Here is a 26,425-nt window from a genome sequence, read left to right as displayed (position 1 = left end):
CGTGGGACACATCAGACAGTGACTGTCGATTTGCTAGTTTAGCCATTCACTGGGGTACAAGGTGAAGCCTGAAGTTTTCTCAACTTCAGACTTGAAGTTAAAGTGCTTCTCTCCACTTCCAGGGATTGGCGCCCCTGTGCCAGACAGAGCAAACAGGAGGTAGGAGGTAGCTGCTCTTCGACCCCTTTCTCCTTTTCCTTGGCCGTCTGCAGCCACACCACACTTGGTCCCCACGCTGACCAGCTAAGGGTGTGTTGAGCCCGCCTGAGGTCCAAGCCTTCCCTCTGCCCAGAGCTGGGGACCCCTGTCCAGTGGGCACTCCCGCTCACAGACCCTTGGTATTAGGTGGCTCCTTCCTAGACCGCGGACAGAACTTGGGCCTCAGAACCAACACCGGGGCACAAACCACTACTCAGGGCTGCTTCCTGGGATGGGGAAGAAAGGCTTTGGGAGTGGGCACACCAGGGCACAGGGCACTTCTCCTCCAGGTCCTTAGCCCGGCCACCCCGGTCCTTCAAGTGGCAGGAATGACCCAGACTGCCCTTGGCTGAGCGCCGTTGTGAGCTGGTGCCTCTGCCTCGGCCACAGTCGCAATGGCGGAAAATCCAGAGCCAGAACTGTAGTTATGTAAAAGACTGTGGTGCTCCATACCCACCCTGGGTGGCGAGGCCTGCAGGCGAGCATTGTGTGCATGCGGTTGGCGCCTGCAGTGAACACGTCCATCCCCCACCCCAGGTTGCCCCATGCACCTGCCCTACCCAACGGCCTCACCCGGGCGAGCGCGCGGCACAAACAAAAGGGACGGTGAGGCGCCTGGACCCCAACCCGGAGACGCTGAAATTAGGGTTTTTGACGTGGGACAGGTGGAACTGGAGTTAGAAGGTGAGTGTTAGCAGAAAGTCCCGTAGACAGGAGACCCAAGTTAGTCGTGGGACTGTCACTACCTAACTGAAGTGGCCCAAGATTTCGGTGAGGCTATAGTTTTTTTTTCTTTTCCTTGTTTTTTGGTGGGGCCTGGGGTGGGAGGGTGGCAGACAGACCCTTTCTCTGGTGCCCAGGTGGGCATGATGACAACTCACTGCAGTCTCAACCTCCAGGGCTCAAGTGATCCTCTCACCACAGCCTCCTGGGACTACAGGCATGTGCCACCACGCCCCGCTAATGTTGGTTTTTTTTTTTTTTTTTTTTTTTTTCTGAAATGGAGTCTCACTCTGTCGCCCAGGCTGGAGTGCAGTGGCACGATCCCAGCTCACTGCAACCTCCATCTCCCGGGCTCAAGCAATTCTCCTGCTTCAGCCTCCTGAGTAGCTGGGATTACAGGCGCCCGCCACCATGTCTAGCTAATTTTTGTATTTTTGGTGGAGATGCGGTTTCACCATTGTTGGCTAGGCTGGTCTCGAACTCCTGACTTCAGGTGATCCACCCGTCTCAGCCTCCCAAAGTGCTGGGATTACAGGCGTGAGCCACTGCGCCCAGCCTCTAATGTTGGGTTTTTTGGTTTTTTGTTTTTTGTTTTTTTTTTTTTTTGTAGCAATGAGGTCTCGCTGTGTTGCCCAGGCTGGTCTTGAACTCCTGGGCTCAAGCAATCCTCCCACCTCGACCTCCTAAAGTGCTAGGATTACAAGCCTGAGCCACTGTGCCCGGTCCCCAGTCTTTTCCTAACCATTCTTTCGTACATGGATAAAAAAATACCTCCTGATAAATAAACATATATAATAGTACCTACCTAATGCAGTTATTGTGTGAAATAACTGAATTAATATATGTCATGCACTTAGGAGACTGATTGATGTTTAGTAAGTGCTACACAAGTAATAAATGTTAAACAAAAGAGGATTATAAATGAGTAATTTCAATTAAATGAGGGACTGTAGAGAAGACTGTGAAAGAATCACAAAGATCTTTGTAGAGGAAGTAAATACATGGCAGGCTGTAAAATGGTCATTCACAAGCAGTCCAGGCCGGGCGCAGTGGCTCATGCCTGTAATTCCAGCACTTTGGGAGGCCCAAGTGGGAGGATCAGTTAAGGTCAGGAGTTCAAGACCAGCCTGGCCAACATGGTGAAACCCCATCTCTACTAAAAATAAAAAAATTAGCTGGTCATGATGGCAGGCACCTGTAGTCCCAGCTACTCGGGAGGCTGAGGCAGGAGAATCACTTGAACCCAGGAGGCAGAGGTTGTAGTGAGCCAAGATCAAGCCACTGCACTCTAGCCTGGGTGACAGAGTAAGACTCTGTCTTAAAAAAAAAAAAAAAAATTAGCTGAAGGCAGTGGCGGGCACCTGTAATCCCAGCTACTTGGGAGGCTGAAGTGGGAGAATTACTTGAACCTGGGAGGCGGAGGTTGCAGTGAGCTGAGATCACGCCTCTACACTCCAGCCTGGGCAACAGAGACTCCATCTCAAAAAAAAAGAAGCAGTCCATAAGTCCATATGAGCCTATGAAAAAGACCTTGCTCAGGGGTTGTTTTGACAGTCACCCAAAGCTACCTTCCTTCTAGCTTTGCCTTTGAGCTCTGTGAATTACTTCATTCAAAGAAACTTGCACTTAAACTGAATCTAATGCAATTGTTCCTGTTATTTTTTTCCCAGTTCCACACCCTATTTCAAGGCTAACACCTTCACTTTGTACTTTTGCCTTTGGATTCTAACGTGAAGAAGGAAAAGGCCTTCAAGGCAGAAAACGGTGAAAAAAATACCTGCCAGGACATTATGAGGAGAAACCAAACAATAAGCTGGCCATGATTTTGCCAGGTGGGCAAGGCCAGGAAGAGGAGATCAGGAGAGAGAGGTCCAATGTGAAGATGTGCACAGAGATGTCTGGAAAATAAGCCCAGAAAAAAATAGTCTTCATAATCCATATAGGGGAGAGTGGAAAAAACTTGGGCAGAGTTCTAACATGGTGTGCCATCACAAGACACATGCCAGAGAGAAGCCCTACCAGTGTAAAGAATGTAGGCCAGGCACGGTGGCTCACACCTGTAATCCCAGCACTTTGGGAGGCCGAGGCAGGCAGATCATGAGGTCAGGAGATCAAAGGCTAACACGGTGAGACCCCATCTCTACTAAAAATACAAAAAAATTATTCGGGCATGCTGGCGGGTGCCTATATAGTCCTAGCTACTCGAGAGGCTGAGGCAGAAGAATGGCATGAATCCAGGAGACGGAGCTTGCAGTGAGCCAAGATCACGCCACACGGAACTTGCAGTGAGCCAAGATCACGCCACGCCACTGCACTCCAGCCTGAGCAACAGAGCAAGACTCCGTCTCAAAAAAAAAAAAAAAAAGAATGCAGGAAAAGCTCAGCCAGATCAGAGCTGAGAGTGCACACCCAGGAGAGGCCCCAAACATGTGACAAGTGCAAGAAGAGCTTTAGTTCTAACTCAGGCCTCACCATGAATCGCACCAGGGAGAGGTGATATCATTGCCTTGACTGTGAGAACACTTTACATGCACCACGGGGATGGTGCATGGAAGAATCCACACTGAGACCAAACTGTAACATGTAGGGAGAGTGGCAGAAGCTTCAGGCTGAGCTCAGCTCTCATCACTACCAGGTAGCTCCACTGAAGAGCAATTCCACCCTTATGGCGAGTGTGGGAAAAGCTTCAGGTCAAGCTCATGCTTCACTGTGCACCAAGGATCTGCCTGGGGAGAGATCCTGCAGTGCAATGGGTGTGAAAAGGCTTCCAGCCTCAGCATGACATTTGTGGTAGATAGAAGAGAAGCCCTGTAAATCCTGCAGGTGGGAAAGTTTGGGCCACATTATTAGCTTAATTTTACATTATAGAATCTACCTGAGAGATAAACCTTATGACTGTCATGCATGGGAGAAGAGATTTGGTGGAGCCCTCATCTTTTAAGGTGCCAGAAAATCCACATCTCAGGAATGATGTGACAGAGAAAAGCTCTAAAAGACTAGATTTCTGCTGGGGGCGGTGGCTCTCACATGTAATTCCAGGACTTTGGGAGGTCAAAATGGATCACTTGAGGCCAGGAGTTCAAGACCAGCCTGAGCAACATAGCAAGACCTCAACTCTACAAAAAATTTTAAAAAGTAGGAAGGCTCAGTGGTGCACCCATAGTCTCAGCTATCCAGGAGGCTGAGGCAAGAGGATCACTTGAGCCCAGGAGTTCAAGGCTGCAGTGAGCTGGGATTTTGCCACTGCACTCCAGCCTGGGGAACAGAGAAAGACCCCATCTCAGAAAAAAAAAAAAAAAAATACTAGATTTCCTTGGTCATAAGCAACAATACCCAGCAAAGGAGAGAAACCACTACTTCAAAGGGGTGTGTCTTGTGAATAAAATACTACATGAGCGAAGACATCTGGTGTTTTCCTTCGCCCCAGGATTAATTACATGGTGTTGAATAGATAGCCCAGGCACAGGGGAAAGAGTGTGTGTTTTCACTTCCTGTGTCCTATCTTCACGTGTCAGCCAGTGGAAAAGATACTGAGCAAGGGTCAGGAATGTCAAGACCAAGGGAAGATTCCCTGATAGGAAGGGACATAATCCTTGAAATATAACAGGGTTATCTGAGCCACAAATGCTGATTTTAGGGTGACCTCTGAGAGTTTTCTCTTGACCTCCACTCATCACTCTTTGACTTTATTTGCTGACCCTGGCTAAGCACGTGGGCTCCCTCAGGGAAATATCATTGAGGTTAACAATCATGCCTAGGTTTTTAAGAAATACAAGTGTTTTCTGTACTAGTACTGAGTGATTATTATGTAAAGAATGTATATCATCAAAGCAAAAAGAAAATGAGGCCAGGCACAGTGGCTCATGCCTGTAATCCCAGCACTTTGGGCAGATGAAGCGGGTGGATCACCTGAGGTCAGGAGTTCAAGACCAGCCTGGCAAACATGGTGAAACCCCATCTCTACCAAAAAATACAAAAATTAGCTGGGCATGGTGATGGGTGCCTATAGTCCCAGCTACTTGGGAGGCTGAGGCAGGAGAATCACTTGAAACCAGGAAGTGGAGATTGCAGTGAGCTGAGATCATGCCACTGCACTCCAGCCTGGGGGACAGAGTGAGACCCTGTCTCAAAAAAAAAAAAGGGAAAAAAGGTAATTTTCTCCCCTCTTTTTTGTTATTACTCTGAGCTGCCAAAGTCTTTTTTTTTTTTAATTTTTGCCTACTTTCTCATTTGTAGTGCAGGCTCTATAAACCTGCCTTTTCCCCACTCTCTAACATCCATCTATGCCCCGTAATGCTTTGGTGTTCTCTTACTTTAAGTATGATTGTGTCACTACCCCCAGTGCTCCTGATGCAATTCCCCTCAGCCAATTTTTCCTCTGTGTCCCTTCTTTTGGAATTTTCAGATAGCCCTAGTGGCTCCACAGACATTCTGACATCATGCATCAGACTCTGTAAATATGGACTTTTCTGGGGGGAAGGCCAGTGGATTTCAACAGATTCTAAGAAGGCTACCTTATCCCCAAAATGTTAAGACAAATTGCTTTAGGAAGTCTTTAAAGTTCTTATGGGTTTTGCTTCCTAAAGAGAGAGCAGGGCCAGGTGTAGTGGCTCATACCTGTAGTCCCAACACTTTGGGAGGCCAAAGTGGGCTGAAGTCAGAGGATCACTTGATCCTTTGCCCAGGAGTTCAAGATAAGCCTAGGCAACATGGCAAAACCCCATCTCTACAAAAATGCAAAAATTAGCCAGGCACGGTGGTGTGTGCCTATGGACCCAGCTGCTCAGGAGGCTGAGGTGGCAGGATTGCTTGAGACCAGGAGTTAACAGACCAGCCAGGGCAACATGTGAGAGCCAGTCTCATCACACAAAAAAATTAAAACTTAGCCAGGAACGATGGTGAGCACCTGTAGTCCCTAATGCTCAGGAGGTCGAGGTGGGAGGATCACTTGAGCCCAGGAAGTCAAGGGTGCAGTGAACCATCATCACACCATTGCACTCCAACCTGGGTGACAGAGTGAGACTCTGTCTCAACAACAATAACAACAAAAGCAGATTTTAATAATTTCCCCCTTTTTCACTTTTAACAAATGGAAATAACTCAATGCAAAAATTAACTGCTTCATATTCCAATTGATCGCCTTAGAGCTATACTGTTCCGTCGGTGTCTGGTTCACAACTACGCCAACTGTCATGCCCAGGGTCAGGTTCCAACTCATGCTGAGGTTCAAAGGGAGTGGGTGGATGAGCAGATAGCTGAAAGAACACTCAGGAGGCAGTAGGCAGGTGAAATGTCGTTTTATTTAGCAGCTCTCTTAGCAGCTTACTTACACTATTCTCTTATACTGTCCACCTTGTCTCGGCTGCTTAGTCCGGTGGCTCCCACACACAGCTGTGCGGCCGGCTCTTCAATCCCAGCTACTTGGGAGGCTGAGGCAAGACAATCGCTTGAACTCGGAAGGCGGAGGTTGCAGTGCGCCAAGATTGCACCACTGCACTCCAGCCTGGGCGAGAGAGTGAGACTCCATCTCAAAAAAAAAAAAAAAAAAAAAAAATCCTTAATATGCTAATATTCACAAATGAGAGAATACACTTGTGCATTCATCTCCCAGGTCTGCTGTAACAAAGTACCACAAACTGGGTGGTTTAAAACAATAAAAATGTATTGTCTCTCAGTACTGGAGTTCCGAAGTCAGAAACTAAGGTGTCAGCAGGTCTATGCTCCCCCTGAAACCTGCAAGGGAAACTTTGGCTTAGCTTCTGGTGGTTTGCTGGCAATCTTTGGCATTCCTTGGCTTGCAGCTGCATAACCCATCTCTGCCACTGCTGTTGCCGTCATGTGGCCTTCTCTCTTATGTGCCTGCGTCCACACAGTCAGCTTCTCATAAGGACATCAGTTGCTTTGGATTAGGGGCTCGTCCCATCCCAGTAAGACCTGGTCTTTTTTTTTTTTTTTTTTTTTTTTGAGACAGAATCTCACTCTGTTGCCCAGGCTGGAGTGCAATGGCACAATCTCAGCTGACTACAACGTCCGCCACCCAGGTTCAAGCGATTCTCCTGCCTCAGCCTCCCGGGTAGCTGGGACTACAGGCACCCACCACGCCCAGCTAAGTTTTGTATTTTTAGTAGAGTCACGGTTTCGCCATATTGGCCAGGCTGGTCTCGAACTCCTGAACTCAAGTGATCCACCCACCTGGGCCTCCCAAAGTGCTGGGATTACAGGCATGAGCCACCGTGCCCCGCCGAGACCTCGTCTTAACTAATTATATCTGCTATGGTTCTATCTCCAATAAGGTCACATTCTGAGGTACTAGGGGCTAGGGGCTGGGACTTCAACAATTCCTTCTTGGGGGGGGGTAGCGGAGAAGAGAATACAGTTTATGACAACTTGTAATTTGCATATATCTAATCATACCAAACAGATCTGAAAGAGCTGTCAAAAAGAGGCTAGTATCCTGATAAGGGATGGCCAATATGAATTTATACGAAACATGGTAAGGAGGGGCATAGTTTGGCTTCAAGCCAAACTTGAAGTAAAGTAGGACTTCATTTTTAAGGAGGCAAAAATTCCTGCTGAAAGTCTTTGCTTTCACCGTCACCCCCAAGGTTTTTTTTTTTTTTTTTTTTTTTTTTTTTTTTTTGAGTCTTACTCTGTCACCCAGGCTGGAGTGCAGTGGCGCGATCTCAACTCACTGCAACCTCCGCCTGCCAGGTTCAAGCAATCCTCCCACCTAACCCTCCTGATTAGCTGGGATTACAGGCGCCTGCCACCACACCTGGCTAATTTTTTGTATTTTTAGTAGGGGTAGAGTTTCACCATGTTGGCCAGGCTGGTCTTGGACTCCTGACTGCAAGTGATCCACCTGCCTCAGCCTCCCAAAGTGCTGTGATTACAGGCATGAGCCACTGCACCCAGCCCACCCCAGTGTTTTAAGGAGATTGGCACAATGCTGCCGAAGAATTCTGATTCACCATCCCATTATTTCATTTATTTATTTATTTTTTGAGACAGGGTCTTGCTCTGTTTCCCTGGCTGGAGTGCAGTGGTGCAATCATAGCTCACTGCAGCCTTGAATTCCTGGGCTCAAGTGATCCTCCCACCTCAGCTTCCCAAGTAACTGGGAACAGATGCATGCACCACCACGCCCAACTAATTTATTTTCTCTAGAGGGTGGGGCAGAGTAGGGAGGATCTCACTATGTTGCCCAGGCTGATCTTGAACTCTTGGGCTCAAGTGATCCACCTGCCTTGACCTCTCAAGATGCTGGGATTACAGGCATGAGCCACAATGCCCAGCCTTATTCTGCCTATTAAAGACAGCACCTTTAATGGCTGTTGGTTTAAAGAGTGTACGAACCAAGCATGATGGCTCATGCCTGTAATTTTTGGGAGGCAGAGACAGGAGTATTCCTTGATCCCAGGAATTCAAGACCAGCCTGGGCAACATAGTGAGACCCCATCTCTACCAAAAATAGAAAATAAATAGCCTGGTGAGGTGGCCCATGTCTGTAATCCCAGCACTTTGGGAGGCTGAGATGGGTAGATTGCTTGAGCTCCTGAATTCAAGACCAGTCTGGGCAACATGGCGAAGCCCTGTCTCTACCAAAAATACAAAAGTGAACCAGCCATGGTGGCACATGCCTCTGGTCCCAGCTACTTGGAAAGCTGAGGTGGGAGGATCACTGGCACCCAGGAAGTTGAGGCTGCAGTGAGCTGTAATCGTGCCACTCCACTCCAGGCTGGGGGACAAAGCGAGACCCTGTCTCAAAAAGGAAAAAAAAGAAACAATGGTCCCCATGGCCACATGCCCACTGCTGCACCTCTGGCTGAATGGTCTGGGGTGACATTATGTAATAATCAGCCCCTGCAAACGAGGATAGCCAATATCAAGCTTCTCAGTGATGCTGATGGCCCCCCAATCAGGGCATTCCTTGGAACCCTGGTAAACAGAATGCTCTCCAGACCCTCCTAAGGAACATAACTGAAGGTGGGTTGTTTGGTCTTATCTTCTAGTTCCATCCTAGTTTATGTATGAATCTTTGGATCCCTTTGTTAAGTCCACCATGGTTTTGTCATCTCTACTTCATTTAATGTGGGCCACTGACTTTTCTAAGCTTTCAGGAATCATTCCAAGGCCAGGACAGTAGCTCATGCCTGTAATCCCAACACTTTGGGAGGCCAAGGCTGGAGGATCACTTGAGCCCAGGAGTTTGAGACCACTCTGGGCAGCATAGGGAGATACCATCACTCAAAAAAAATGTTTTTTAAAAATTAGCCACTCGTGGTGGCATGTGCCTGTAGTCCCAGCTACTCAGGAGGCTGAGGTGGCTAGGTCACTTGAGCCCAGGAGGTCAAGGCTGCAGTGAACCGATTGCACCACTGCACTCCAGCCTGGGCAGCAGAGCAAGACCCTGTCTATAAAAATACTAAAAAGCTACCAAGAAGGTCCTCTGACACACACTTGGCATTAAATTGGTGGTTATTTGCCCTGTCATTTTTTTCTCTTCAAGGAGTCAGTAACTTTCAGCAAGAGCCACTCAATTCCATAATCCTTATTTTCCTGTTAGTCCCAAACCTCCACAAGTCAATAGATCCTTTTCCACCTGTATCCTATCCCAGTTTCCAAGTGAACGACTTAGTGACCGGACAGGTACCACATGCCAGGACTATTAACAGTGATGGCGGTCTTCACTCCCACCTGGTGAGTGACCAACTCCACAATCCACTCTCACAGCAGCTTCCTAGGACCACTCGTGGCACCAAATGTCTTAGATCAGGTTCTCTAAAGCAAAGTCTGAGACAGGGATTCAGAACCATGTGATTGACAGTGTGATTTATTCAGGAAATGCCTTTGAGGGAGGGAATGAAACAGGATAGAGAAGGGAGAGAGCTGAGCATGGATGAAGGCTCAGAAAAAGTCTAGTTTAGCCTGATCCAAGGGTGCCGGAGCAGTCATAGCACCCTGGGGTTTTCCCTGCTTTAATCAAATGAACCAGGCATTGGGTTGTAGAGAGGAGGTGCCTCCTGGGTAAGGTGAGATGTCTCTCATCTCCTGAGGGTAATTCTCCAGTTTCCGGAGAACAAGAGCTGTGAGCACTTGCGGCCCAAACTCAGAGCAGAAGAGTTGAGGGGTCCCAGCTTGGCAGAGGGGACTGGACAGGGTACCATAGTGTACGACACATACGGTCAACAAATATTTATTAGGCGTTTATTGTAAGCCAGGCAAGTCAGCAGAAGCAGGGCCTGAGCAGTGCCCAAGAGCACTCACTCACTGTCCCTGGCAAACAGGCTCAGGGGAACTCTCTTCGTGCATGTCATCTCTTTCCCACTCAAAACTCCCACCCCGACCTTCCTGGAAGGCAGGGCTAACAGGACCTTCTGCCTGCCTGCTCATGACTGATTCCTTTCAATCCTAGCTGCAATGCAAACTGAAACTCATGCTGTATATCACCACTCCATGGGAGAGCTCTATTTCTGGGGCACCCAGGAGTCAGCACACATACTGCTGGGGCCAGGACTCGTAATTCACCTTGGTCCAATTCCTTCTATGGGTTTAGCTGCTCTCATTCCTGTGGGTAATACAAGATCAAACAGTCCACAGCTTTGCCTGTCTTCTCTGTTCCCCTAAGGTCCCTCTCCCTTCGCCTTAAGATGTGACTGACCAGCACAGTTTCTTCTGAATTGACAAATTTAACTCTACCTTCTACTGGCTAAACCTTGACGTCAGTAGAATCAAACCAAAAACAAGGTAGAGTGTTTCACAGAGAAGTGGTAGATTAAATAAGGCAGCAGAAACACATACCATCCAGCCCCTGAACCCGAATTTTGCCAAAATAGAGATACTTTAAGTCCGTTTCTTTTCAAAGGGGTTAATGCTCAAAGTGGGAATAGTGAGTAGGGTATTCTAGTGGTTGGAATAATAATTTCTAGAAAAGATTAATTGCTGAGGTACCAAAACAGACACCATGCTGAAGAAGTCTTTTACTGTGCGCTTCCCTGGATAGGCCATCAAACGAGGCAGAAGCTGCAAATCAAGCTTACTTCCACTGAACTCATGAGGCTGTTCCTAGTGTCAGTTTTCAGTTTCAAGTGAAGACTGAATGTCATCTGAAGGCTTTCGGAATTCCTCGACCATGTCCATCCATGGATTCTCTTCTTGTCTAGATTCCCAAGCATGAAGATGCTAACTAAAGCATTTCTCAGTGGGGAACACGAGCAGATATCTATTATTGTGGGTTCCCCGGTGTTCCTAAAGGCTGAGTTCTAACTAAAGGATTTCAACCTATTTGTGATTTTGATGGTTATGCTGGAAAAATGCTTGAAGTTGTTACTTTGCTCATTATAGGAGTACGGTTTCCCTCCAGGAAGGCTTCTCTAAAATTCAGAGCTATTCTACAACAGAGACCCCTCTACACTTAAGGTATTTATGGGATCTGTCCTCTCATGGCTTCTCAGGTGTTTAAAGAGGCTACAACTCCAGCTGAAATTCATTCCACATTCTTTACATTGAAAAGGTTTCTCACCAGTATGGATTCTCTGATGTTGATTAAGATGTGACTTCAGAGTGAAGCCTCTGCCACATTCATGACATTGATGGGATTTTGTGCTCGAGTAGATTTTTTGATGTTGTTTGGTGTGGGAACACTGGCCAACATTTTCTCTACATGTATCACATTGATAGGGCTTCTCTGCCGTATGAGTTCTGTAATGCTGAATGAGGTCTGAACTGTAACCAAAGGCTTTTCCGCAGATATCACACTGATAAGGCTGCTCTTGTAACTCGATCTTCTTGTCTTCAATCACTGTCAAGTTCCAACTATACGCTTCCTCACAGACACCATGTTTTTCATTTTTCTGACCCATGTGGAGCACCTGATGTTCAATTAGACTAACGTACTGAAAAAAGATTTCCCCACATTCACGGCACTGGTGGGCTTTCTCTCGGGAGTGGAGTCGCAGATGTCCAGCCAGGTGGGAACGCCTCCCAAAGCCTTTCCCACATTCGTTACACTTGAAGGGTCTCTCCCCACTGTGCACACTCTGATGCTGAACAAGGTGGGACCTCACTCTGAAGGCTTTCCCACATAAAGGACAGGTGTAGGGCTTCTCACCTGTGTGGACGCGCTGATGCTGAGTTAGGTGCACGCGTTGGTTGTAGCTTTTCCCACATTCCTCACACCTGAATGGTTTCTCCCCAGTGTGTATTCTTTGATGTTGAATAAGATGTGCGCTCTGAATGAAGCTTTTCCCACACTCGTTACATTTATGTGGTCTCTCTCCAGTGGAGGATTTTTTGTGGACATAAGGGACTTCACTGTAGTTCATCCTCTTTGAAGAGGGTTGTCCTACTATCTCTTTCATGGGAATTCCCTGCTTTCTATCCAGCTTGCTTTGAAGCTCATAGCCTTCCCCAAAATCTTGAACTTGAGAAACATTTCTTTGGGTTTTTCCAGATAGTTCCATGTCTGCTTCTGAATATTCTGAAATTTTCTTCTTAACACTTAATTTTGTGTTCTTACTTCTTTTGTCACTGCCTAAAAAAAATAAAGAGCAAGTGCAAATGTCATCAGTTCTTTTTTTTTTTTTTTTTTTGAGATGGGGTCTTGCTCTGTCGCCCAGGCTAGAGTACAGTGACGTGATCTCGGCTCACTGCAACCTTGGCCTCCTGGGTTCAAGCGATTCTCCTGCCTCAGCCTCCCAAGTAGCTGAGACTACAGGCATGCATGGGCATACCCAGCTAATTTTTGTATGTTTAGTAGAGACGGGGTTTCACCATGTTGGCCAGGCTGGTCTCAAACTCCTGACCTTGGGTGATCCACCCGCCTCAACCTCCCAAAGTACTGAGATTACAGGTTTAAGCCACCATGCCCAGCCCATCAGTTATTTTATAAAGGAAAAATAAACTGTCATAAAAAATGATCATCAGATGAAACTATGATGTAACAGGAGTAACAGAGCTGGACGCGTGTGTGTACTTGATGCCAACAGGAACGTAAACAACAAACTTTTGGAATTTTCCGATGAAAAGAGCAAGATACAGCCACGGGACGGCAGAAAATATTTACAAACTATGCATCACACAAAGGACTAATATCCAAAATCTACAAGTAACTCAAACAAGTCAACAAGAAAAAAAAAATCCCATCAAAAAGTAGGCAAATGACATGGAGACATTTCTCAAAATAATATATACAAATAACCAACAAACATGACAAAAATGCTCAACATCACTAATAATCAGGGAGGTGCAAATTAAAGCCACAGTAAGATACTGCCTTACTCCTGCAAGAATGGCCATTATTAAGAAGTCAAAAGGCCGGGCACAGTGGCTCACACTTGTAATCCTGGCACTCTGGGAGGCCGAGGCAGGTGGATCACCTGAGGTCAGAAGTTCGAGACCAGCCTGGCCAACATGGTGCAACCCCATCTCTACTAAAAATACAAAAATTAGCTGGGCATGGTGGCAGGCGCCTGTAATCCCAGCTATTCGGGAGGCTGAGGCAGGAGAATCGCTTGAACCCAGGAGGCGGAGGTTGTAGTAAGCCAAGACTGCGCCATTGCATGCCAGCCTGGGCAACAGAGCAAGATTCCATCTCAAAAAAAAAAAAAAAAGGCCGGGTACAGGTAGCTCACGCCTGTAATCCCAGCATTTTGGGAAGCTGAGGTGGGTGGATCACGAGGTCAGAAGTTCAAGACCAGCCTGGCCAAGATGGTGAAACCCCATTTCTACTAAAAATACAAAAATTAGCTGGGCATGGTGGTGGGTGCCCTGTAATCACAGCTACTCCAGAGGCTGAGGCAGAGAACTGCTTGAACCCAGGAGGTGGAGGTTGCAGTGAGCCAAGATTGTGCCACTGCACTCCAGCCTGGGCAACAGAGCGAGACTCTGTCTCAAAAAAAGTAAAAAAACAATAGATGTTGGTATGGATGTGGTGAAAAGGGAACGCTTATACACTGCTGGTGAGAGATAAATTAATACAACTTCTGTGGATAACAGTATGGAGATTTCTTAAAGAACCAGGAGTAGATCTGCCAGTTGATTCAGCAATTCCACTACTGGGTATATCTACACAAAGGAAAAGGCAATACACCAAAAAGACTGTAAGCGTATGTCTTCTGTGGCACAATTCACAACTGCAAAGATATGGAACCAATCTAAGTGCCCGTCGAGCAATGAGTTGATAAAGAAAATGTAGCAGGCTGGGTGTGGTGACTCGTGCCTGTAATCCCAGCATTTTGGGAGGCTGAGGCAAGTGGATCACCTGAGGTCAGGAGTTCAAGACCAGCCTGACCAACATGGTAAAACCTTGTCTCTACTAAACATACAAAAATTAGCAAGAGATAGTGGTAGGTGCCTGTAGTCCCAGCTACTCAGGAGGCTGAGGGAGGAGAATCACCTGAACCCGGGAGGCAAAAGCTGCAGTGAGTCGAGATCGTGTCACTGCTCTCCAACCTGGGTGACACAGCAAGACTCCATCTCAAAAAAGAAAAACAAAAAACAAATACACAACTGGATGGTGACAACTGACAAAAACTGGAAGAATGGGAGCAAAGGATGATGAAGAGGGTTTGGAGTCAGGGAATATCTGACTAGGAGTCAGGAAATAAGGCAAAATGAGCCAACAGAAGCATTGTCAAGAGGGTGGGCGATACAGCAATCCCTGCCCCCTTCACCCTTAGCCAACATTCTAGCCTCAGTTTTCCTCCCCCGGCACGTCATCCTTCTCCTTTGGGAACGCTCATCACCTTTACTATCTCCTACCCCCACCAGACCATCAACTCCATGAGGGCATGGACTGTATCTCTGTTCAGCTCACTGCAGATCCTGTGCAACTAGCAACAGAGACTCTCAATAATATGGCTGGATGTGCAAAACATGTATTCCCCCTTTGATCCAAAAAATGAGGGAGGACCAGGCATGGTGGCTTACACCTATAAATCCGAGCACTTGGGGAGGCCAAGGCTGGAGGATCGTTTAAGCCTAGAAGTTCGAGACCAGCCTGGGCAACAGTCAGACCCCTTCTCTACAAAAAAAATACAAAAATTAGCTGGGTGTGGTGGTGAACACTTGTAGTCCCAGCTATGCAGGAAGCTGAGGTGGGAGGATTAGTTCAGCCCAGGAAGTGGAGGCTGCAGTGAGCTGAGATCCTGATACTTTACCCCACCCTGTGTGACACAGCAAGACCCTATCTCAAAAAAAAAAAAAAAAAAAAAACCCCAAGAAACAAAAATTGGGGGAGGCAAGTGAGTACTCACTGGGAAACTAGCCATAGAAACAATTGCAGGGAAGGTATAAAACAACAGATAACTTTTAAAGCGATTGCTTTTCAAGTCCAAAGCACTATTGGTGGATTTCCCAAATGAGGGAAATCATCAAGTAGAATGGGAAAACACTAGCTGAGAGGATAGCTTAGCTCAACCCAGAACTTTAAAGACACTTTACTGACTTCTATACCATGGTGGAAGATGCAGCGTGGCTGTAACCATCGAAGGCAGAATTTAAAAAAAAAAAAAAGAAAAGCACTTTGGCTGGTCTTAGAATCATCTGAAGAATATTAGTAAGGGCCTTTAAGTTCACAGCACAGTTTACAATGATCTCATTCACAGATAAATTTACTGTCACTTGAACAGATGTTTAAAAATACTGGCCAGGCATGGTGGCTCACTTGAGGTCAGGAGTTCAAGACCATCCTGGCCAACATAGTGAAACCCCGTCTACTAAAAATACCAAAAAAATTAGCCAGGTATGGTGGCACATGCCTGTAATCTCAGCTACTCGGGAGGCTGAGGCATGAGAATCGCTTGAACCTGGGAGGCAGAGGTTGCAGTGAGCTGAGATCCTGCCATTGCACTACAGCCTGGGCAACAAGAGTGAAACTCCATCTCAAAAAAGGAAAAGAAAAGAAAAAAAGAAAAAGCCACGGGCATAAACAGTTATCAGGAGAAAAGAGAAAAAATCTGAAGTTCAGCAACTGGGAACAGTTGAGGAAATTACAATGCCACCACACAATGGCAGCCTGTCAGAAATAAACAGGAGGGCTGAACAGCACTGGAAAATGTGTACGCTTAACATTTAATTCTGAGTATGACTACATAAAACAGACTTATGAAAAAACAAAGGAAACATTCTAAGTAATAACAGTTCTATTAGTGAGCGTGATATGATTACGGGTGATTTATTTTTTTCTTTTTATTTTCTCCAAGCTTCCTGTACTACTGTTATTTTATTGGGTTTGTGTTTGTTTGTTGTTTGAGAAGAAGTCTCGCTCTGTTGGCCAGGCTGGAGTGCAGTGGCTATTCACAGGCACAATTATAGCTCACTGTAGTCTTGAACTCCTGGGCTAAGAGATCCTCCCGCCTCAGCCTTCTGGGGAGCTGGAACTACAGGCACGTGCCACCATGCCCAGGTAATTTTTAAATTTTTTTGTAGAGAAAAGGTCTTGCTATGTTGCCCAGGGTGGTCTTGAACGCCTGGCCTCCAGTAATCCTCCCAGCTCAGCCGCCTCACAAAGCACTGAGATTACAGGTATGAGCCACTATACCCAGGCTATTGTTTTAAAATAAGTAAAGTAATGAGGGAAAGAGAGAAAAGCATATAAGAGAGCCAAATCCTCACTACCATAGAAAGTCAATGGATAACATCTATAATTGATGAGCCAACTTATAATAGTAGTAGTATTTTAAAATACGGAACTACCAGAAGGAACCACTAAGAGCTGAGAGCACAGCCAGCACGGTGGCTCACGCCTGTAATCCCAGCACTTTGGGAGGCCAAGGCGGGTGGATCGCCTGAGGTCACAAGTTCAAAACCAGCCTGGCCAACGTGGGGAAACCCTGTCTCTACGGAAAACACAAAAATTACCCGGGCGTGCTGGTGCGTGCCTGTAGTCCCAGCTACTTGGGAGGCTGAGGCAGGAGAATCGCTTGAACCGAGGAGGCGGAAGTTGCAGTGAGCCGAGATCGCTCCACTGCACTCCAGCCTGGGTGACAGAGTGAGACTGTCTCAAAAAATAAATAAATAAGAACCAAACAAACGATAACCTTTGCCTCGGCCTACCCCTCCCAGTATCACCACGCATCTATCCTGCTGTACTGCACTAATAAAACACCTTTTGCTTTTTGCCTCCATTTATCCCCTGGATATAAACTCTTCACACGTACATCTCTGGGATTTCTCCCTGAAGTGGCGTTTTAGGTGTTCGATCAGATGCGAATGGCGACCGAAGTTCTTCCCGCACTCATTGCAGCCATAAGGCCTCTCTCCGCTGTGGACACTGTGGTGCTGAACCAGGTGGGAACTCACCCGGAAAGCTTTTCCGCACACCTGACATTTGTAGGGTTTCTCCCCCGTGTGGACCCGCTGGTGCTGGGTGAGGTGCACCCGCTGATTATAGCTCTTCCCACATTCTCCGCACTTAAACGGTTTTTCTCCAGTGTGGATGCGCCGATGCTGAATAAAGTTTGAGGCTTGGAGGAAGAATTTGCCACAATCGCTGCATCTGTGCCCTCTCTCACCATGTGTGCTTTGCTTAGGGCTGAGGTCTGTGATCACGTCCGGATTCCTTTTCTGGGAAGGATTCTGCCTTGATTTCCCCACGGTGGGGTTGACCTGCCACCTTTGTACCATGCCCTTAAGGTCACTGACTTCTGCAAAGTCTGGATCCTGGGGAACGCTCCTTTCGGTGTGTTCTGGCGCCACCCAGTGTGATTCAGCGTCATCAGAAATCTGCTTCACTATGAGCTCCATATTGTCCCTGGACTCATAACCTGAAATAACAGAGGGAGAATGAAAAAATGAGCTCTTCCCTGAATTTGAAGAAATAAAATGAGGGGATAATGAAGTGAAACTGACAAGTGCTAGGGATCCATGATTTTGTAAAGGGACTTTTACAGTACCGGGATGGGATGAAAACTATTCAAGCAGAAAAGTGGAGGAGGTTAGGGAAGGAAGAGCTGGCAAAGAAGGTTCAAAGGAAGGAGACTGGAAATCAGTCATTCCACTGAACGAAGAGGGTCTCCTCTCAGTATGGCACTTGCAAATACCTGTATCATGTTAAATGTTCTCGTGTGTGTGCGCGCGTGTGTGTGTGTTTTGAGACAGGGTCTCACTCTGTCACCCAGGCTGGAGTGCAGTGGGGCAATCATGGCTCACTGCATCCTCAACCTCTTGGGCTCAAGCGATCCTCCCACCTCAGCCTCCCGGGTAGCTAGGACTACAGGTACACACCACCATGCCCAGCTAATTTTTGTATTTTTTGTGGAGATGAGGGTCTCATTATGTTGCCCATGCTGATTTCAAACTCCTGAGCTCAAGTGATCCTCCCACCTCAGCCTCCCAAAGGGCTGGGATTACAGACGTGAGCCAACGTGACTGGGCAATATTCTTTTTCATTTTTCTTTTTTCTTTTTTTTTTTGAGATGGAGTCTCGCTCTGCTGCCCCAGCTGGAGTGCAGCTCCAGGTTCAAGCGATTCTTTTGCCTCAGCCTCCCGAGTCGCCGGCACTACAGGCGCAAGTCACTACGCCCGGCTAATTTTAGTAATTTTAGTAGAGACAGGGTTTTGCCATATTGGCCAGGATGGTCTCAAACTACTGACCCACTGATCCGCCCACCTCGGCCTCCCAAAGTGCTGGGATTACAGATGTGAGCCACCGCACCCGGTCGCAACTGGGCAATATTCTTAATGAAATTGGATAGCAGGTTATGCAGCTAACTCCATCTTCACCTTCCTCTTCCTGTGAATTCACAGCCTGAGAAGAAAGGTGATCTTTCTAGGTTTCTCAGTGCCCACAGGATTTCAGCTTGGTACGAATTAATCTAAAGGAAAAAAGACATTCTTTCCATATCCAGAGAACCTACTACTTCCAAGAGCTAGGTTAACGTTCAGCAGTCACTGATAAACGTGGATGTTTCAGTGGCTAAAATTAGTTCCTTTGTGCACCTGTATCAGCAAGATACTTTACTCAAAACACTGATGTTTAATAAGGTTTGCATAGACAGAGCAAGCTCTGTCACCCAGGCTAGAACACAGCAGCACAATCACAGCTTACTGTTACTTCTAACTCCCTGGTTGAAGCAGTCCTCCCACCTCAGCCTCTACAGGTGTGCACCACCACGCCTGGCTAATTTTTGTATATTTTGTAAGGGTTTGTCTCACTATGTTGCCCAGGCTGGTCTTGAACTCCTGGCCTCAAGTGATCCTCCTTCCTTGGCCTCCCAAAGTGCTGAGATTACAGGCATGAGTTCCTGCGCTCAACAGGACAGCGTGTTCACTTCCTCCTCCCCTTGTCTCTCTATGGAGTCATGTCTCTCGACCCAAGGTCAGTCCTTCCTCCTTCCTGTATCCCAGATCTCACCATACCTTCCTGCTTTCCAGGGATCTCCTCACATCACCTAACTGCCCCTCCATTTTTTTTTTTTTCTTTTTTTTGAGACAGGGTCTCACATTGTCACCTAGGCTGGAACGCAATCGTGTGATCTCAGCTCACTGCAACCTCCACCTCCCAGATTCAAGCAATTTTCCTGCCTCAGCTCCTAAGTAACTGAGAGTACAGGTGTGTGCCACCATGCCTGGATAATTTTTGTATTTTCAGTAGAGACAGGGTTTTGCCATGTTGGCCAGGCTGGTCTCAAACTCCTGACCTTGTGATCTGCCTGCCTCAGCCTCCCAAAGTGCTGGGATTACAGGCATGAGACACCACACGCAGCCTATCTGCTCCTCCTTGCTTCCATATTTTACTCTACTAGTTCTTCTCCAGTAGCACTTAAATATGCTGAAAATTTCTCCCATTAAAAAAACATACGGGCCAGGCGTGGTGGCTCACGCCTGTAATCCCAGCACTTTGGAAGGTCGAGGCGGTTGGATCACCTGAGGTCGGGAGTTTGAGACTAGCTTGGCCAACGTGGTGAAACCTCACCTCTACTAAAAATACAAAAAGTAGGCGGGTGTGGTGGAGGGTGCCTGTAATCCCAGCTACTCGGGAGGCTGAGGCGCGAGAATAGCTTGAACCCGGGAGGCAGAGGTTGCAGTGAGCCGAGATCGTACCACTGCATTCCCGCCTAGGTAACAGAGCGAGATCTGTCGGGAAAAAAAAAAAAAAAAAGAAACAAAAAACAATCCACCCATCCAACCCATTATTCTTTCAGTGACCAGGCCTCATTTCCCCTTCAGAGACAAAGTCCTTACATTCATCTATGATAGCTTTTTCAAATTCCACTCCTTCGCAATCTTCAAAGAAACTGTCTCTTGTTCCCCAACACCCCTGCCGCTCCACAGAAACTGCTGCCTCCAAGACTCATTTACTTATGTTGTAAAAATCTCACTTCTAAATCTGATGAGTACTTTCTTTAATTTTGACTTTTGGTGATGCTGTAATTAATAGAAATCCGCAGATCTGAAAATAATCTAATATGGCCTTCCAAGAGAAGTGAAGGAGGGAGAAACCACGGCCATGTGATTATGTAGAATAGTGTACTGAAGTGATAAATACAGATGTTGTAATGAAGAGACAGAGAATGAGAAAAACATCAGAAACTACACATTTAAAACTGCTTAGAGAATACCACAGAAAAGAACTATGCCAAGAACCTCAAACTCTGAAATCCATTAGGTACCTGTAAAGTAACTGAAAAAGATAAAGCAAGAGTAACAGGCTCAAATAAACAAGCAAGCTATTGGTAATTAATTTAAAAAGAAGAAAAATTTTCTAAATTTGCATTAAATATAACATTTATACTATATGAGTAATTCACTGAGATAAAAGGCTCCATGAAAAATCAATAATAAAATTATTGATTTAATCAATAATTTTAAAGCATAAATTTGACTTTTTTCCACAAAAATTCAAACATCAAAATAAAAAAAGACTACCAAGATCCCAATAGATTAATGAACAGAGGCATGCACAAATAAATCAAAAAAGGAAATAAATACAAATAAATATGGAAATTTTAAAAGAGCAGGAGTGCCGGGCGCGGTGGCTCAAGCCTGTAATCCCAGCACTTTGGGAGGCCGAGACGGGCGGATCACAAGGTCAGGAGATCGAGACCGTCCTGGCTAACATGGTGAAACCCCGTCTCTACTAAAAATACAAAAAACTAGCCGGGCGAGGTGGCGGGCGCCTGTAGTCCCAGCTACTTGGGAGGCTGAGGCAGGAGAATGGCGTAAACCCGGGAGGCGGAGCTTGCAGTGAGCTGAGATCGCGCCACTGCACTCCAGCCTGGGAGACACAGCGAGACTTCATCTCAAAAAAAAAAAAAAGAGCAGGAGTCAGCTCTATACCTGTTAAATAAAAGCCTGTAAGCAAACTGAAATGGTTAAACAATGTAAACTGACACAGTGCTTTTCAAAAGAAATTTTGCATTGTGGGCTGGGCATGGTGGCTCACGCCTGTTAATCCCAGCACTTTGGGAGGCCAAGCTGGGCAGATCACGAGGTCAGGAGTTTGAGACCAGCCTGGCCAATATGGTGAAACCCTGCCTCTACTAAAAATACAAAAATTAGCCGGGCGTGGTGGCTCATGCCTGTAACCCCAGCTATTCAGGAGGCTGAGGCAGAAGAATTGCTTGAAACCAGGAGGCGGAGGTTGCAGGGAGTCGAGATCACACCATTGCACTCCAGCCTGGGAGACAGAGCGAGACTCTATCTCAAAAAAATAAAAAAATAAAAAAAATATATTTTGCAGTGTGTATGTTTGCATCTGAAGTCTTCCAGTATGCCTGATAGAGTGGTTCTTCTAAAAGAATTTACTAAAAAAAGACTAAAAGCTATAATCTCCAAAATGTTTGCAGGAGTGCTGAGATTTTTATAACTGCTCCAGACAGTACAATTAAATATTAGCTTCCAGGATTATAACTTAGAAATAGGGCCACAAAATTCAAGAAGCGATATGACACGTAAAATGTAGGTGCCAAGGCGAACATCATAAAACAGGTATCGGTGACTTAAGAATGGTAATGAAGTCCTCCTGAGTAGCTGGGATCACAGGCGCCCGCCACTGCGCCCGGCTGATTTTTGTATTTGTAGTAGCGATGGGGTTTCACCATGTTGGCCAGACTGGTCTTAAACTCCTGACCTCAGGTGGTCCACCCGCTTCGACCTTCCAAAATACTGGGATTACAGGCATGAGCCACCACAGCCGGCCCGCTCTTATTTTAAAGTAGTAAAAAGTTAGCATTTGCTGGATTGCAAAAACAGTCCCCCCAGGTACTATCAGTGTCTAATCATACTCTTAAGATGGAAATGATCAGAATAAGCTGAATAAGAAAGTGAAGGTTGATTTATTCTTTTACAAAAAGAAAAAAAAAAAAGCAAAGTCATAGCACATAAAACATAAATGCCATTATAGGGTGTGCTAGAAATACTCTTTATAATATAACAAAATAAAGATGTCCTAATCCATGCAGATGAAATAATCCTTACCCATGGAAGTAATACTCCCATAGTTCTCCTTCCTGTCATCCCTATAAAGGGACTTCTGGGACTGGTCCAAATGTCCCCATTCCTCCAGGATGAAGGATACAGCCACATCAGCCACCTCTTCAATTTTCACCAACTTCTGAAACAGGAGATCTCCACTAAATTCTCATTCCCTATATCCAAATTTGGAGTGAGGGGAAGAACTGGGCTCATTAAGAAAAGAAACAAGGAGGAACTGTGCCTCAAAGAGGATGGGGAAGGACTAGGCAGAAAGGAAAAAGGCCAAACGAATGAAGGTACCAACCCAAGATGGGCCTGGTCACTGGCTAAAGAAACTGAACTCCTGGTGAAGGTTCAGGATGGGTCCTCTCTGAGGGCAAAGGGGCACCAGCTCACCTGGGACCCAGTTGAGAGAAGTGAAGCTGTCAGCTCCTGGCTGTCCTTCAGGGGAAGGGAAGGAACTTGGAGAACAGGAAGGGCTAAGGGAGGAGAAAAAGAGGTTTAAGTGAGAACATCTTTGCCCGGTTCTCATTGCCATCATGTTCCTCTTATGCTCAGGAATCCATAATGGCCCCGACTGCACTGAAGCCAAATTCTTCTGCCTGGCTGTCAAGACCCTTTAATTTCTGGATCCTCTCACACTGTGTTATTTCTCCTTTCCCCTAGACTTCCTACGTTGGTCAGGCTAATCCTTGCTTGTCATTCTGCTATAAAGGATGCATTCTGTGGCCAGGCACAGTGGCTCGCGCCTGTAATACCAGCACTTTGGGAGGTCAAGGCGGGCAGATCACTTGAGGCCAGAATTCAAGGCCATCCTGGCCAACAAGGCAAAATCCCGTCTCTACTAAAAATACAAAAATTAGCCAGATGTAGCGATACATGCCTGTAATCCTGCCTGCTTGAGAAGCTAAGACATGAGAATCACTTGAACCTAGGAGGCAGAGGTTGCAATGAGCCAAGATTGCACCACTGCACTCCAGCCTGGGCAACAGAGTCAGCCACTGTCTCAGAAAAAAAAAAAAAAAAAAAAAAAAGACTGGGTGTGGTGGCTCACACCTGTAATCCCAGCACTGTGGGAGGCCAAGGCAGGCAGATCACAAGGTCAGGAGTTCGAGACCAGCCTGGCTAATATGGTGAAACCCCGCCTCTACTAAAAATACAAAAATTAGCCAGTGTGGTGGCGGGTGCCTGTAGTCCCAGCTACTCAGGAGGCTGAGGCAGGAGAATTGCTTGAACCTGGCAGATGGAGGTTACAGTGAGCCAAGATCGCGCCATTGCACTCCAGCCTGGGCGACAGAGCAAGACTCCATCTCAAAAAAATAAAAATAAAATAGGCCGGGTGCGGTGGCTCAAGCCTGTAATCCCAGCACTTTGGGAGGCCGAGGCGGGCGGATCACAAGGTCAGGAGATCGAGACCACAGTGAAACCCCGTCTCTACTAAAAATACAAAAAATTAGCCGGGCGCGGTGGCGGGCGCCTGTAGTCCCAGCTACTCAGGAGGCTGAGGCAGGAGAATGGCGGGAACCTGGGAGGCGGAGCTTGCAGTGAGCCGAGATCGCGCCACTGCACTCCAGCCTGGGCAACAGCGTGAGACTCCGTCTCAAAAAAAAAAATAAAATAAAAAAATAAAATAAAATAAAATAAAAAGTGGGGGCCAGGCACGGTGGTTCACACGTGTAATCCCAGCACTTTGGGAGGCTGAGGCAGGCAGATCACAAGGTCAGGAGTTAGAGACGAACCTGGCCAATATGGTGAAACCCCATCTCTACTAAAAATGCAAAAATTAGGCGGGCATGGTGGCGGGCACCTGTAGTCCCAGTTGCTCAGGAGACTGAGGCAGGAGAATTGTTTGAACCCGGGAGGTGGAGGTTGTAGTAAGCTGAGATCACACCACTGCACTCTGGCCTGGGTGACAGAGCAAGATTCCCTCTCCAAAGAAAAACAAAGGATGCATTCTACTTTGCCACGATCAAATTTTATTAACTTGAAGAACCACCAAAGTCCCACATCTTCCATGAAACTGAAGCATTCTTAACAGCCCAGGGCTGTTCGAGCTTTAATGTACAAATAAATCACCTACATCCCCTAGGGGATCTTGGTACGTGCAGATGCTGACTGAAAAGGCCTGGGGTGAGGCCTGAGAGTTTGTATATCTTTTTAAATTTTTTTTTTTGAGACAGTCTCACTCTGTGGCCCAGGCTAGAGTGCAGTGGTACCATCTCAGCTCACTGCAACCTCTGCCTCCCAGGTTCAAGCAATTTTCCTGCCTCAGCCTCCCGAGTAGCTGGGATTACAGGTGTGCACCACCAAGCCTGGCTAATTTTTGTAGTTTTAGTAGAGACGGGGTGTCACCACATTGTCCAGGCTGGTCTTAAACTCTGGTAATTCGCCTGCAATGGCCTCCAAAAATGCTGGGATTACAGGTGTGAGCCATGGTGCCCAGCCCCTAGTTGGCATTTCTAATAAGCTCCCAGGTGATGCTGGTGCTACTGCTCCCTGGACCACTCTTGGATTACCATGGCCTCAGAAATCCCTTCCAGAATTTCCATGGTTACTTTCTATTCAGTCAAGAAGTGTGTATTAAAACTACTCTCTATCTGCCTATCTCAGGAACAGACAGAACAATTCTTACCTTGAAAAACTACTGTCTAATGCAAGCTTGCCCAACCCGCGGCCCGCGGCCCAGGACAGCTTTGAATGTGGCCCAACACAAATTTGTAAACTTTCTTTTTTTTTTTTTTTTTAAGACCAGTCTCACTCTGTTGCCTACGCTGGAGTGCAGTGGTGCAATCTCAGCTCACTGCAACCTCCGCCTCCCGGGTCCAAGTGATTCTCCTGCCTCAGCCTCCCAAGTAGCTGGGATTACAGGCGCCCACCACCGCACCTGGCTAGTTTTGCTTTTTGAGATGGAGTCTCGCTCTGTTGTCCAGGCTGAAGTGTAGTGGTGCGATCTTGGCTCACTGCAACCTCCGCCTCCCGGGTTCAAGAGATTCTCCTGCCTCAGCTTCCCGAGTAGCTGGAATTACAGGCATGTGCCACCATGCCTGGCTAATTTTTGTGTTTTTAGTAGAGACTGAGTTTCATCATGTTGGCCAGGCTGGTCTCGAACTCCCAGTCTCAAGTGATCTGCCTGGTTCAGCCTCCTAAAGTGCTGGGATTACAGGCGTGAGCCACCATGCCCGGCTCATACATTTGTAAACTTTCTTAAAACATTATGAAGGGCCAGGCACGGTAGCTCATGCCTGTAATCCCAACACTTTGGGAAGCTGATGCAGGCGGATCACCTGAGGCCGGGAGTACAAGACCTGCCTGACCAACATGGAGAAAGCATCTCTACTAAAAATACAAAATTAGCGGGGCGTGTGGCGCATGCCTGTAATCCCAGCTACTCAGGAGACTGAGGCAGGAGAATCGCTTGAACCCAGGAGGCGGAGGTTGTGGTGAACTGAGATCGCGCCATTGTACTCCAGCCTGGGCAACAAAGTGAAACTCTGTCTCACGAAAAGAAATATGGGATTTTTTTTTTTGCAATTTTTATTTTTTTAAGTTCATCAGCTATGGTTAGTGCGAGTGTATTTTCTGAGTGGCCCAAGACAATTCTTCTTCCAGTGTGGCCCGGAGAAGCCAAAAGATTGGATACCCCTGGCCTAACGGGAAGGGCACACAGGCAAGCCTTACAGCACAGCATGAAGAGTGCCATGACGAAAGTTGACCCAAGTTCCCGTGGGACCACAGAGGCAGGGGCACTTACAGAGTGGAGCAGGGGAGGCAGGGGCAGCAGCAAAGCCTTTCCCCGGAAAGTGACTCTGGACTGTAGGAATGGAGATGGGGAAGATGGGGTGCTTTCCCCACAGCAGGAACAGCATGCGCAACACCCAGACGTCTCACCTCTGGAAGCCAGGGACCACCTGACCCCGAGGTCACCTCTGCTTGCTGTTTGTCTAAGATCCACAGCATGTCTGGATCTCACCATCCACCTGTGCCTTGACTTGCACAGCCTGCCTGTGATTAAGCTGTAACTGGACAGTTTAGACACTGTATTTAGATCTGGAGTCCTGGAGATCTCGGGGCATCCATGGCTTGCTGA

General features: G+C 47.0%; 1 protein-coding gene and 1 long non-coding RNA gene across 44 annotated transcripts in view; one reads left to right on the top strand and one right to left on the bottom strand.

Annotated features, from left to right (window-relative positions):
• Window positions 1-6,761: 6,761 nt before the first annotated feature.
• Window positions 6,762-15,023, top strand: LOC144339712 (uncharacterized). The gene is made up of 3 exons (XR_013415069.1): window positions 6,762-6,918; window positions 9,329-12,621; window positions 14,296-15,023. It is a non-coding gene; the product is annotated as an uncharacterized LOC144339712 (long non-coding RNA).
• The window catches only part of ZKSCAN5 (zinc finger with KRAB and SCAN domains 5), a 34,439-nt gene continuing 17,752 nt past the window's right edge, over window positions 9,739-26,425 (bottom strand). For 10 of the 43 annotated variants that reach the window (XM_028845558.2, XM_077996213.1, XM_077996214.1 and 7 more), the window contains 3 exons: window positions 22,735-22,817; window positions 17,082-17,687; window positions 9,739-12,454 (listed from right to left, as the gene is read on the bottom strand). In XM_028845558.2, coding sequence (XP_028701391.2) covers window positions 11,313-12,454; window positions 17,082-17,667 — 1,728 coding nt within the window. In that variant the 5' untranslated portion in view covers window positions 17,668-17,687; window positions 22,735-22,817 and the 3' untranslated portion in view covers window positions 9,739-11,312. Of the gene's footprint in view, window positions 12,529-15,972; window positions 16,302-16,850; window positions 17,688-22,341; window positions 22,478-22,734; window positions 23,129-23,263; window positions 23,373-26,425 lie in introns of those variants that run through there. The other 33 variants (XM_077996197.1, XM_077996194.1, XM_015134389.3 and 30 more) reach the window with 13 other exon arrangements.

Source organism: Macaca mulatta, chromosome 3, assembly GCF_049350105.2.
Source record: "Macaca mulatta isolate MMU2019108-1 chromosome 3, T2T-MMU8v2.0, whole genome shotgun sequence".
Classification (NCBI taxonomy): Eukaryota; Metazoa; Chordata; class Mammalia; order Primates; family Cercopithecidae; genus Macaca; species Macaca mulatta.
This window is presented reverse-complemented; position numbering and strand designations above follow the sequence as displayed.